This window comes from Molothrus aeneus, chromosome Z, assembly GCF_037042795.1.
Source record: "Molothrus aeneus isolate 106 chromosome Z, BPBGC_Maene_1.0, whole genome shotgun sequence".
Taxonomy (NCBI): Eukaryota; Metazoa; Chordata; class Aves; order Passeriformes; family Icteridae; genus Molothrus; species Molothrus aeneus.
In genome coordinates, this window is record NC_089680.1 from 67,801,759 (window position 1) to 67,816,299 (window position 14,541).

Consider the following 14,541-nt stretch of genomic DNA (forward strand, 5'->3'; position numbering starts at 1 on the left):
CGTCTTAATCGTGAAAAGTTTGATAAAAGGTAATCTGGTAAAGGGCATCTTTCCTGAGTGTGGATTGTTGCCTTCTCTGATTGGAAAAAGGAGGTATGAGGAAACAGCTGAAATAAAATTAGTAGCATTTAAGTAATGTGTGGTGCAATTGCTCGCATGCATGCACAGGCGTGCCAGTGCCTTTAATTTAATCTCATCCCAACCACGAGGTCCTACATGTTTGCTTGTCTCATGCAAATCAAAAAGATTATTATAAGCCAAATGAAGGATTATAAGAAGGCATATCAGAACATATGTTTTTAATGAGTTACCTATCCTTATGTCCCCTTGTATAAGCATACAATGCCATAATTTATGTAACAGACCACAGGGAAGGGCATTGTTCTGCTCTAGGTGGGGAACCACTGCACCTTTTCAGATGTCTTCTATCATGCCCTATTTTGTTGAGATGGGTTGCAGTGCTCATAAATCTATTCCTGAATCATTCTAGGGGATTAAAAAGGTTTAATACTGTGCTGTTTCTGCAAAGCTGACTTTGATATAAAAGTTTTTTTAAAAGATTCCTATAGTACCTGCTATATAGATAATTGTTTTATAAAATGAAAAACATAGCTGAAATACGGCTTAATTTCTGCTGTCTTTTGGATTTCATTAGTGTGCTTCTGTGAGATTTTAAGTCATCCTCATGAACACATTGTTACATCCTTACCCTTGGCGAGAGATAATTTCTGAAAGGAGATTATAAAATAGTTTCATAAATTGATTTCTTTCATAAATTCATTTGTCTTTTAGATTTTTTTTTCCAACTGGTACTTAATGTTCTGATTTAACATCGCTTAAATGTTAAATATATTTGATTTGTTATTAAGCTACCAAGTTGCAGTAACAACTTCATATCTGAAAAGCACATGGAAACAATGTTTTGCTGAACCGCAGAGAAATCTGAGATTCCCTTGAAGGACACGCTTCCTTCTGCCTTTTTAATAAGCAATGTCTCAATTTATTTCTGGGTGAGCTGTGCCAGCTTTAATGCTACTACACGCAGAACCTCGTTTCATTTCTACACGGAAAGTGTTAAATGTTGTGTTTTGGCGGGCAGGTTGAGAGGCAGCGGTGCGGCCCGGGAGGGTTTGCGCGGCGCGGGTTCGGTGTCCGGGCGCTCGGGCAGCGCCGGGGCCGCGCCCGGGGCCGCGCGCGAAGCTCCGCCCGGGGCGGGGCGGGGCGGGGGCGGCCGCGCGCGCCATTGGCTGCGCCGCACGTGACCCGCGGGGCCGCGCCGTGCGCGCGGCGCTGGCACAGCCGGTGGCGCGGGCGGGGCCGGGCGCTGGCGCTGGCGCGGGGATGGAGGCGCGGCGGCCGCGGCCATGGGGTGAGTGCGGCGGCGGCTTCCCGCGCGGGCGAGGCTCACCGCGCCCGGAACGGGCAAGGGTAGCGGGGTAGGAGCTGTTTCGCGGGTTAAAAAAAAAAAAAAAAAAAAAAAAAAAAAAAAAAAAAAGCGCGCAACCCCTCTCCCCCCGAAAACCAAAAAGAAAAACCGAAAAAACGGGGGTGCGCGAAAGGGCTTTCGCGCGGCGGGGAAGGGAGCTCCGGAGCCGCGGGGACGGGCGGGCGGGCGCGGCGGGGCGCCGCCGCGGGCGGGACCGAGCGCAGTGCGCCGCGCCGGCCGGAGGCACAAAGCCCTGCGCAGCCCCTGCGCGGGCTCCGGGGCCGGGAGGAACGGGAGGAGGAGGGGGAGCGGCGGCGGGCAGGGGTCTCGGTGCGGGCAGAGCCGTGGAGGCGCTCCTCGCAGGGCGGCGAGGCGCTGCCCGCGGGTGGCACCGGCCCGGCTTTGTTAGGGACGGGCGGCGGCGGCGCCTCCGCTGCCGCAGCGCGGGGGACGCGCGGGTGGGCGGCCGGCGGGAGCGCTCGGGGAGCAGCGCTGCGCCCTCAGCGCGCCCTGGGATCCGCTGACTTCTCACAGATTGATTTAACATCACAAAGAGGTGCTTGGGTCCGCGACTTAACCTGAATGCTGTGGGAAATCTTAATAAATTATGTATGAAGCAGTGGGTCCTTTCTTCCCCTTTGTCAGATACGCAGCTTTTATGCTAGTAATTAGGTCATTGCTAGCAGAGCGCTCCTTGCTTTTGCAAAAATGTGTGGCGATTTTTGGAGGACACATATATCATTTCATCCTATTCGGGTTTCTTGTCAAGATACGGAATTCTTCCTATCGATTCACATGGAGGACCTTGTCTGTGGGCTGTAAGGGGCATTTTTCGTTTGATTGGATTTTCTTCAGAGGACCAGTAGGGCCCGGTTTTGACTTGATTTGGAGAGTCATACCCTGAAAAATGCCTCTTAAAAGCATACCAAGAAACACACAGCTTCTTAGTGTGCAGAGAAGTATTTTCAGTAAATTTCATTTCATACGTGAATAGCACGATATAGATCTATTTCCGTTTTTAAGTACTTCTTCCACCCTTTGCTGTTTGTTCTGTTGAAAATGCTTCTTAATTTTTTTTCCCTACTGTCTTTTTACCATATGGTTATTTTTTTCTGTTATCTAATACAGGTAATAGATTTATGAGTATTTTGTCAAGATTATAGTTCTTTGAAAATGTACATAAGCATGTATTCTGAAAGCCATTTCCTGGAACCAAACTTCTGTATTTTTAAGGAGACTTGAAGTAACTATAAAAAGCTCATCTCCTCAGTTCTGTTAAATACAGTGATGGGCAAAAAAGGTTTGATAAAGAAAAGCATCAGTTTAAATACCTGCTTTATACATGCCCTCAAAACATTTTCTATACATACACCATTATTTTTAGAATCATGAATCTGCTGTTTTATCACTTACAGAGGCTTTGGATAATATTACATCTTAAAACATCACTTGAGAACTTACTGTTTGGAATAACTGGTTTCAAGAGGTAAATTGGTGACAATAGATATTTCTGTTTTGGCGTTCTTTACAATTGCTTAAATGTTAAAAGAAACGAAGATGCAGAGGTGTTTTCACCACTTTTTTTCTAAAAGGAAAGAGTGACATAAGCACAGTAGTGGTTATGATGATTATTATGGTGATGCTTCTTCCTGTACTTTTTTTGCTCTTAAATAGTATCGTTCTATGTAACCACTGTAGTAGTTCTGTAAGCCACACTCTTAAAATGATAACTTGAATAAAAGATCACTTTTTAATTTAATACTTTAATTTACTTATGGGTGCAAACTTTACTAAACATCATCCCTGAAGTATAAAATACTTGGTTATGATAAATGTTCTGGTACATCTTGTCACACTTTGCCATTGTTATATCATTGTTATATCATTATATCAGTATGGAATGATACAGCACAAGGTGGAAACGCACATGGCTACAATTGGTTCCCTTGATCTCTAAATTCTTATGTTGGATTTCAGTATGCATCTTGATTTAGTGGGTAAAACATTTATGTTGATGACATATGGTAAATTCTTTTATTATCAGTGTGGCAAAATCCTGTTTAAAATAGGCCGTACTATTAATGGTGTGCTGTGATGGTAAGTTATTGTCAGCAAAGATCTGGTTTCCACTCATGGTTTTCCAAAATTCATGCAGCACCTGTATGATCAGGTGCTGATACATTTCCTGCAAGACAAATTGTCTTCTGGTCTTTTAAAGTTCTGAAGGGAACCCTGAAGATGGCCCTGATAGGGCGCCCAATATTTATTGTAAATTATTTTTATAATATATAATAGAATTTTTATAGTATGTACAATGTTTTTAATTATAACTGATCTATTTCATGTTAGTTGTTTTGAGTTTGTTTTCAGGTAAAATAGGAAAAGAAATACTGGTCTCAGACTTTTTAATAGCTTAAACTTTCTAGCATTGAATCCTTAAAGATTACGAGAAATGTAAAAGTAAACAAGAGCAAGTCATGTGCAGTGAGGGCATACTCAATTAGTCATGAATTGCAAAGATGATCATCTTGAAGGATGAGTGTTCAGGCTTATGAATCATTCCTGATCCAATGTAAGTTATGATTCAAATGATGTCTGGAGTTGTTTGTGTTCAATATAGTATTTAAATGCAAATCATGGTTCGAATATTCACAGTCATATTCTGAATACAGCATGACTAACCAGCTAAGGAACTTCCCAACCCTGAATTATAAAGGAAGAAGTGGGAATTTTCTTGACAGTGTAAAGAAGCTGAACTTGACAGTTCATAGCCTGAAACATACAACTTCTTGATTTTTCTTTTTGTATTAATAAGAATTTTTTTTCATTGTTAGCATTCTTTAGTGGCATTCCAAGCAATAAATAATTTTTGTTTTTCACACAAACACACACTTGACCTTTATCATACTTGACATGTCATGAGGCACACAAGAGTTCAGACCATGGTGTTCTCATTTTTTCTCTTACGGAATGCTGAAAGCATGGATCACTTATCACTTTTGGTTAAAATGAATAGATGAGGCTTCTGTTCATGGTTGGTGAGTACAGGCCAAGTATTGCATTTACTGAAGTATCCCAAAATATAGTGATGGGTTGAAAGCTCTTGCCAAGTTATGAATTAATTTCTGAAAGAATTAAACACAAAAACACAGTCTTTACCCAATCACCACTCAAAAGGATTTAGGAAGGTTGGGTATATTAACATTTGTTTTAGTCTGCTGTCCACAAAAATAGCCTTCATGCAGAAGTGGATAAAAAAACTAAAAAAAAAATCTTCTTCATGCTACCAAAGTGTAGAGAAAATTGTGCGATCCTCTTTTAAAGGGACTAATGCTTTCACAAGTTGTGTTCGGATAACTAATAACAGTAATGGTTCTTCATCTGGCCTTTGCCTTTTGGTTGAAAACCCTTTGCCATGGTTGAAAACCCCAGGAATCCACAGTACGCAAAATCTACAGATTGTAATTTGTTATCCATCTTTTTCAACGTCATCCTTTTCAAACGTATTAAAAAGAGTAGTGTTACATAACTTGCAATTAATTTTCTGTTATCAAAGCCCTTGTTGCTGAAAGAAACTGGATGAAGAGCAGTTTTCTGTGATGATTGCTTTTTATACTCCTTCCTCCATCTCTAATCACCTAAGTGTGCTAAAGCAGAGTGAATGAGAACATGAACAGATCTGCTGCTCCACTCATGGATGGTTCTCATTCTGGGCTGAGTATTTTCTTAGTTGTCTCTGACCACATTCAAAGCCACTTACAGACAGCTCATTATATTTGTGTGCCCACATTGCCCAGTTGAAGAGAACCCAAACAAAATGGCTTCCCTTTCAGCTGCTCCTGACTCAAATTTGGGGGATTGTTCTTACATTCAGGTGGGGATAGGAGGACCAAATATGCTGGCAACAAAGGCCATTTTAGTAAAGGATGGATTTAGCACCAGATGGAAATAACATAGTTTTTCAGTGTGATGCTGGAGAAGGCAGAAATATTTTTTCTGCTGTTCAGAGGGAGTTAGGATAATGGGCTTTTATGATTTGAGTCCAGTGGAGTATTTTTCAGTGAGTAGGGAAGGAGAGAATTAGACAATGCCAGTGAAGGATAAACATTTTTAGATTGGCAAACCTTGAAACCTTGCCCGTACTGAAATGGATTAGACAATCCCTGGCACAGTGATACTCATTTTTGATAAGTTCTTGAACACAACACTTGGAGTGCTGATATTTTGCCAGAGCTGAAAACCTGAAGGCGAGCTTCAAACAAAATAATGGAAAATTCAATACAGTATTCAGTCAACAGAGAAATTGAACTAATGCAAATTGGCGTGGTTTGATATGTTCAAAATAAGAACAGCAAAACCCCCCCCCCCCCACTTCTTTCTTATGACTGTATAGATAAGGAAGCTGCATGAAAATAGTCCACTTAAGGAACTTAGCTTGGAACAGCTGTGCTGGATTTTTTGCTCCTGTCAGCCTTGCCCCTCTTTTGGAAATAGCTCTGTAACAGCTGCTGAAGCATCGTGGCTAATGACCCAGCGAAGTAAGCTTAAACTGACACCTATGTCAGATTACCTTGGCAGTCGAGCAGTAATCTGCAGTGGTTTAGCAGCTGCCACTTGAGCAGCTGAGCTCTTCCCTGGGTGGGAACCGTGAGGAGATGGGTGGAGCAGACAGCTGGGAAGGCACCAGCGCAGCCCTCCCTGCCACTAGCCACAACCACTGCTTCTCAGAACCCCTAGGCCTAGTGCTTAAAAATAATCTGTTTTTAAAGGGGGTTTAGCGTAACTAATAGGAAAAATGTCATGACAGTATCAGCATTTCCTCCCTGAATTCAGTGTAGTGTGCCCTTGGAGAAACAATTCCCCATTAGACACATTCCTATAAACGAATGACAAAAATTGACAGAACGGTAAAGAATAACAAGGATGAGATCCTGGGCCACGGACTGAAGAGTTGCATAGAATTTGTGGATGTAGAAAGAAATCTGAGCGGATGGTCCTTCCCAGCCTTACTAAATTATACTTTAGATAGTCATGAATTTTAGACTAGAAAAAAAATTTAAATGTAGATACAAAAAATTTTCAGAATTTGGATACAAAGATCAAAAAGATCAAAGCTATAAGCATGTAGATGCATTGTATCTATGTGTAGAGTTAAATTTGTTACATCAAGATAAACAACATTGTGAAAAATCTGAGTTACAGAGTTTAGGAGTAAATCTGCTTGCTGGTGGTAGTACAGTGTGATGGTGTTGATAGATTGTATGGATAAAAGCAATAATAGGACTCTGAAATATTTTCATAAGGAGATTTAATATATGACAGATTGTTGGGGTTCTTAAGTGGAACCTGTTCAGGGCCTATTGAGTATAAACGCTTGCTGAATTCAAAGAAGGTGGCTCTGATCTATTAAGAAATTCTATGTTTTCAGGCAACATTATGTTTTTCCTATTACTTGGGATTTGAGATCAAAATGATTGCATGTAAATTCCTGTCTGGGCAGCGGCTACTGGTGCAGTTTTCTTAATACAGGAAAATGCATATCTGAATCTTAACAGTATGTTTGCATAAATTTAGGCTTCTCATTAATTTTGATTTTAATGCATAAAAGAGTTCTATCTAGCTTGAAATTCCTTTTTGATATGTATATTCATGCAAAGTGCTGATTCAGTAAAGAGTGAAATTTCTTGTCACAATTTCCTCTTACTCTGATAGGAGATGGAGAAGAAGCTTTTTAATGATGAGAAATATGGGTCAGGGAAGTAGCACAGCTAGATTTTTTGGGTGTCTCTGACATGAGGGTATTGAATTTTAAACTTTCTGCATTCTGAGACTGTTATTTTTCAGAGTAAATCTAGGGAACTCAGGATCTGTTCTTGCCTTTGATGACCACTTCGTGAAGAAACAATGCAGTTAAGAGTGTAAAAGGGAGCTTGATTTGAAGCATAATACTGAATTTCACAAAGGTGGGGTTTGTGTTGCATTTGTGATGCATTTTCCCTTGGGCTGGGTGAAATGTGGAATGGATTCTGGAGGTCAGAGTTCTTCCCTTCTCCTCCATTCTCCCTCATTATAATGGTTTCCTACAGGGGGAAAGAAGAGATGTTTTATTCTTGATCCAGCTGATTCTGACACTAGTGGTGTTGAACATGTTTGCATGTGTAGTAGTAGAGCTTCAGACTAGTGAGCCATGTCTAAAGTAGTCCTTGTTTTCCCATGGGCTGGTTAATTCTGCTCCAAATGAAGAGTGATGTGGCTGGGAAACCTGTGTGGCCAAGAGGGTCGAGAGTTTAACTCTTTCCTCATGGCTAGTAATTTAACCACTGAGAAACTTCCAAAAGGGGATGAAATGGTACAGTCAGTTTCTATTTATGCTGGGGCTTCTGTGATTAGAAAACCTATAATATATAATTTATAAATTATTTTTAATTTATAATTATTTTTTACTCAGAGCATAAATCCTAGGATCATTTTGGGACCTGAATTCTGATCTCATGTGTCAAGTTTGAGGCAGCTGGTAAAAATGTATTTTCAGAAGAGAGGCAGATTTTAATTTTGAGGGGTTTATCTCATACATGGACCAGCTTATGTGTAATGGAGCCCAGTGATTTCACTCTACAAATCACGTGCCTGAGAGATCACACAGTGTTCAGCATCAGAAAACCTAAGCTGCTTTGTGGTCATACATTACCTTTGTTAGTTTCACCAGTTTTAAAATTAAATAACAGTATCTTGTGTGAAATACTTTGGCATTGTATTATTTCAGAAGAAGAGGCAAATATCTTGGAGATATCAAAAATAAGTACAGCATTTGTCTGTATTGAAGTTTAGGATTGGATTTCTCGAGCCATGAAGTCTGGCTCCTTGTGTAGTATGCTTGGCAGGGATCCCACTGAACTACAAGTTCTAATTAATGTTGCCAGCCTAGGTTGATAAATGACCGATTTACACCCATTTGTTCTGTGTTAGTATTGTGTTTCAACATAAATGTTGTTCTCCCTCTTCAGTGTTTTCTGCTCCCTAATAGCAAAGTATGGCTGTGTCATTCCAGCCTTTGATGTGCTGAGGCAGCCAAGGTTTGCCTGGCTAATCTCTTCTAAAATACTCTGTCATCCCCTGATCACTTCAGATCTTTCTCTGCATCCGCTTAAATTCACTTTTCTTACCCACCTCTTTGTAAAATTATTTGCTAACTCTGAGAATCGTGTTTGTTCTCCTTGTGCCAGTCTCATTGGCAGCACATAGTGCCCCGCAGGCTGGCTGCTGAGAGGCTTCACTGCTCTAGGTTGAGATTCCTTTGTGAGTGACCCTGTGTTGCTATGCTCTGCAATTCCACCCTGTTTCTACTGCTTTATTTCTCAGTTCATCAAATTCATTGTGTATAATGTGGAGCCCTCTGACCTTGTGCAACCTCGTGAATTTATGGGAGCAAGTTTTGATGCTACTTCTTGTGCCAAAGTCAATCGCAAAACATTTTAAAATGCCTGTCACTGTCTGGTTTTGGGGGAACTTTTCTGACAGCCTACCTCCAGCCCAATAATTTGGCTCTCAGAACTGTCCTGTGTCCTCTTGATGTCTTTGAACTGCCCCTTACCTATGTACAGTTTTTCTGTTCATCTCTGTTGCAACTGTGGTGACAGTGTCGCTTCCTTTGGGCATTTATTTAGCACGGGGGAAAAATTGTTTCAGGTTGCCTAGGCTGTGGTAGTTAGCTAAATTTTTTTTTTAATCTGAAAACCCACAGAGCCTGACATTTGAATAAATCAGGAAGTAACTCCTAGTCCGTGGTAGGGTACTGTCTCTTAGTGATGTCCTGCTTTCATGTTACAGGAATAAAGGAAGCTTAGGAACTTAAAAGGGTGGAAAGCCAAACCTCATCTCTCCTTCAGGATCCTTACTCATTTAGCAAAAATATACATAAGTTTGTTATGCATATGAAATACCAGAGCTATGCAATTTATGTATTTCTACCATAGTCCTCCCCTCGTCCATTTTTCTCCATTTAATGTATTGTGTATGTACATCTTGTTAATAGGGCTGGCTGTTCTAAATTTCAAATCTGTACGTTAGAATTCCTAAAAATGGACCAGAAAGTGAAAAACTGGATACTTACTTGTTATTACCTGTCCTTTCATAGTAGTAGCGAATTATAGCAATGGGAGAAAAATACACTCTATCTAGAAACAAAATGCATGTCCTGTGTGGCACAGGGCAGCTTCTGTAAATCACATGTAGATGAATAAATGTGATTTATTTTACTGATATACTTCAGTAAAAACATCCTATCAATATTACAATATAGTGCTAATTCGTGACAAATAATGGGGAAAAGTTTCCATTCTTCTTCACTTCTGTCTGCCTTTCCTTGGGCTTGTGCATGCAGTGTGTTCTGAAATGTGAACTATAGCTATTAATTTTCTTAATAATAATAGAAATTGTTACTTAATAGATAAAGGCATACATGAAATAGAAACAGTCTGTCCTTACTGTTTTTTTGGTGTTTGTGTGTTTGTTTTGCTTTTGCTACAACTCTCCTTGACAAGACTCAAACTTTTAGGTGAAACAGCCTGATGCCAAAATCCCAGAATTCACATTGTAGAGTAGTTATTTCAGATTGCCTTTATTTCTCAAAAAGGAGGTCTTCAGCAAAGCATGATCCAATTTTGAAAATAAATGTTACCGATTCTTTTCATTCATGGAAGTCACGATTTCATAAGTGGCAGGTGTCTTCTTTTTTCTTTGATGGTGGCAGGTGCTTGGAAAGGAAATAAACCAGTCATATCAACTGCACTACAGCTTTTGTTACTGTTCCTTGCTTCAGTGATGTCCTCTCTCCTTTACATTTCATTCAGTTTAAATTTAGAAAGGTTAAACAGAATTTTCAAAATTTGTACTGAGGAACTAAAATGTTTTTGAAAAATTTTACCTTATTTTTGGTAGACTGGGTAATTCAATTGAGTTTCATCTGGAAGAGGAAACATGATTTATAAGGGGTTACACAAGCAGGTTAAAGTAAATACAAAATAATAGCTTTTAATTGTTTCATCTTTTCCAAAGTATATATACTGCAATAATGAAGAAAGGGAATGTTGCCATGTAAGGGGGTTTTTTTGTTGTTTTTTTTTCCTCTGAGTTTCAGGCCACATACTCAGGAAATGTCTGCGATGACATTGGAAGGGTAACTTGTCTTATGTGAAGTGCTAGGCTCCCTTTTTTTCTCTGTAATGGCTGATTAATAAGAAACTGATAGCACTAATTCTGAAGAGCTTCAAACATTCATTACCCATGTTTTAGTTAACTTATGTTGTTAGATTAACAACTGCCAGCTTTTGGTTTGGAAAGTGGGGAACAGTTTGTAATTCATAATGGAAATCGAAGTATTTGTTTCTTTCTCCTATATAATGGCTGAGCAGTTGTGCTGGTGTTCTGGGACTGTGTTACAGTTTTTCTGAAAACAGTATGGGGTGCCTTGATATCAAGAGTAGGCTTTCATCTTTAAATTAAATGGTGCAGTATGACCACTTTGTGTGGAAGAAATTTGTTTTAATCTTGTGCCTCGAAGGATATTTTTACAAAATATCTACATATTTACTACATTTGATGATGTGGAGTTTTTTCAATTAAAAATTCCCCAATATTTACTGATTTCCTTTAGTATAGCATCTCCCTCAGAGTGTGTGCTATTCCTAGGAACATTGAACATCTGTGACTACCATTCATTTCCTAAAATAAGTAGGCAGCCAGCATCTTTTAGATATGTGTGAAGATGCTTGTTATCTACCCAAAAATTACTATATATGGTCTATTATCTGCAGTTCTCCCTGTTGAAACCGAAGTGCCAGTAGTAAAGATGCTTTTGTGTGATACAGTGATTTTCTTTCATGTATTCTAGCTTCTCCTAATATCTGATGCAATTGACAATGAACTTTTTTCATTTGCTTAATCATGCACCAAATGGAAGCCCACAGAAAAAAAAGTCTTGATCTGGCACTAGTTATAGTCATTAACAGTTTGGTGCAATGGATTTAAATTAAATGTTTTGAAAGACGTGTGGTAAATGGGAGAGAGATGATTTTGTGGTTAGATCCTTTCAGGAAGTGAAGGTTTTTTTCTAAAATGCTTAAATTTAATATTTTCTCTTACCTTTTTAAGGGCTGAGGGTAGCCCAGGATGGCCGCAGCTTCATATGATCAATTGTTAAAGCAAGTTGAGGCATTAAAGATGGAGAACTCCAACCTTCGGCAAGAGCTAGAGGATAACTCAAATCACCTCACAAAATTGGAAACCGAGGCGTCCACTATGAAGGTATTGCAAGCTCTATGCCTGTGTGTGGGGTTTCTGTCACTGCCCTTTGTGTCATGGACTGGGAATCGCTCGGAGAGTTTTGTGTACTTTTAGATTCCTATGGAAGTCATTTTCCAGGCTGTAAAGGAAAAGCTATCAAAGCTACATTTCTTTATTATTATTTTTTAATTTCAAAATTGTTTTCTAGAAACAGCTCCCAGCATGCTCTGGTAAGCACTACCATTTTAGCACAGCTGTGCTTCTCAGCAGGAAGTCCAGAGTGCTGACCAAGGTTGACAAAGCAAGTATTGTTTGGCTCTTGAAAATGTGGGAAACATTTTCAGTGGAGGAGGTTTTCAGTGTTTTAGGTAATTTTAAAAATTTGGGGGTTTACTATAATTACAATATCTAATGTCTTAACAGGAGTAGTTTCTTTTACATAAACCGCAAGTTCTCCAATCTTTCCCAAGGCCTAAATTAATACTTTAAAAATTCACCCAGATCAGTTCCTGCTGGTGTTTTTTGGCTGAGTGTAGACCTTCAGAGCCACTCATCCAAGAGCAAACACTACGCTCAAATGGAATTTAGATGGATTTTAATCTGTAGGAAGATACACTGTCAGCTGCATCTGTGTGATCCATGATAGTGAACATGGCAAAATTTTGCAAGCCTTAGAGCTGCATTAATGCAGTACTCTTCCTAAGCTGACAAATCCTACTGCTAGCAGCAAAACCGGTCTGCTTTTGATACCTCAGGTAGAAGGGCTCAGAAATTGTTGGTATTTCTCTGTATACTCCTGTATAGGGTAGGCATATTCTAAGTATTAAACTTAAATTAAATTTTTTTTCTCCATTTCCTTGTTTGCCAATCATTTTATGACAGAGTTACTGTTCCTTTACATGCAGTGTTTAATTTTTAAAATGTGGTAATTTGCTTAGCATAGCAATTAAAAATATTTGAACTCAATTTTCTTCTCCTCCAGCATGTAGACCATAAGAAGAAAAATTCACTGTAAGAAGTAAAATTCTTCTGCTTTCTGAAACACTAGTTACGACACTTGAAAAAAGCATAGATATTTCAGATACATTTAATCATTGCATTGCAGTGTAGAATGAAAACGACTTTGCTACCTAAATTAAAAGGATACTATAGTCCTCTACACTAGGTACTTGAAATGGTTGTCATTAACAGCTACAAATGTTCATTTGCTGAGTTACATGTCTGAAAACTAGTTCTGTCATTTATATTATTTTTCTTAAGATAATGTTACAACAAATTTATTAGTAACTCCCTTACACTCCTTGTCATTGCAGTCTAAATTAAGGTAGGGAAGAACAGGACAGATGATCTTACTGCTAGTTTTACAAAAAAAGAGTAAAAATGTCTTTTTTCCTTCTTCTTCATCCACATACAGGTGTTTTGGGGTTTGGTTGTTTGTTTGAGGTTTTTCTACCTTTTGTGCAGATAAATTATAAATTTCCAGTGACCTAAAGCCAGTCCAGCTGTACAAGCTGGTCTCTGGGGCATTAATTTGGGATGTGGAATGGCTTAATGTTCTTACATTAAATCTGGCAGACCACCAAACAGAAAGTGGCTCTATTGCACTCCTCTGTGCTTATGAACATATGCAGAGTAGAGGTCTCATTTTTTTCTGTCCTAAAGTTCCCTTCTAGATCTAAGGAATGTAACACAAACCTCAAATATCAAACTCGTTATGTTTCTTTTCATTTTGGGGGATGGATGGAGAAAAGATTGTTCAGATTAATTAGATTTTTTTTTTTTAAACCATCTTCTATTAGGAAATCATGGGTTCATTCCTGCGGTGTATTTGCTCCTGCACCTGAACTAAGTCCTGTCTTTCCCCTGTTTGTTTCAGACCCCTTTCTTTGTAAAGGGTCACAACATAGTTTTGATTTGACTAAAATTTGAAGGATGGTGTGGGAATGATTTTGGGGTCAGATTGGAGTAGGTGGGTGAAGTTTGGTTGGGATAATTGCAGGATTCTCTTAAACTGGAAGATAATTTTAGTTTCGCAGGCTTTTGGAGAAAGTATGTGTTGGCTTTTTTTGCACTGAAAGAAACTACGTGGTTTGTACAGTTCCAGTGCCATAATTAGGGATAATTACAAGCAAAGTCATTAGCAGAGCAAGAGCAGTCAGGATTGAAAGCCATTTGGCTATGATGTATGCAGTCAAAAAATTTCCCAAATGTCTTGGAAAAAATGATCCTTTGGGAGCACAGAACTGTCACAGAGCCCTTGTAACCCATCCTGCCAAGTGAAATCCCAGATATTAGCCAGGGAGCAGCAGTGGGGAAGACAAGCTGTGGCTCCATGGCAAACATCCCTGTTCTTGCAGTGTGAATTTTGGTCTGTGGCCCAGTGCAGAGACATCTCACACTGATTCTTTGGACTGCTGCTTTGTTGGTGTCCTCATTTCTTTATATTCTTTAATCAGTTGTGAAGGGCAGTAGTTAGGAAGGACATTTTAAAGACAATATTTAAAGAATTTTATTTTGGAAGTAACAGTATTAAAACGCTGTGTAAGTGTGCCCCATCTTTATAATCCCTTCATTTCAGAATTATAAGGTAATCGTATGGGAATTAAAAGCTTAACATGAGCTCATCTTGCACATGTATTTATTATAAACTACTACTGACCTATATAAGAACTATTTCTGAATCCTTCCTGTTTAAAGCTAAATCTCTTATTTAAAAGTAAAAACTCTATTTGCTGACCAGAAAAATGATGGGTAAACAAAGACAAATGTGATAATGGGGGGGTGCCAAAATGATCAGTAAAACAATCTCCACTTTATTTTTTAATTTGTGTTGT

General features: G+C 39.1%; 1 protein-coding gene across 1 annotated transcript in view; it reads left to right on the forward strand.

Annotated features, from left to right (window-relative positions):
- The first annotated feature begins 1,284 nt into the window (after positions 1-1,284).
- The window catches only part of APC (APC regulator of WNT signaling pathway), a 71,927-nt gene continuing 58,670 nt past the window's right edge, over positions 1,285-14,541 (forward strand). Inside the window, exons 1-2 of the mRNA XM_066569467.1 lie at positions 1,285-1,369; positions 11,576-11,728. Of these exons, the coding sequence (XP_066425564.1) occupies positions 11,594-11,728 (135 nt within the window). The 5' untranslated portion in view covers positions 1,285-1,369; positions 11,576-11,593. The remainder of the gene's footprint in view (positions 1,370-11,575; positions 11,729-14,541) is intronic.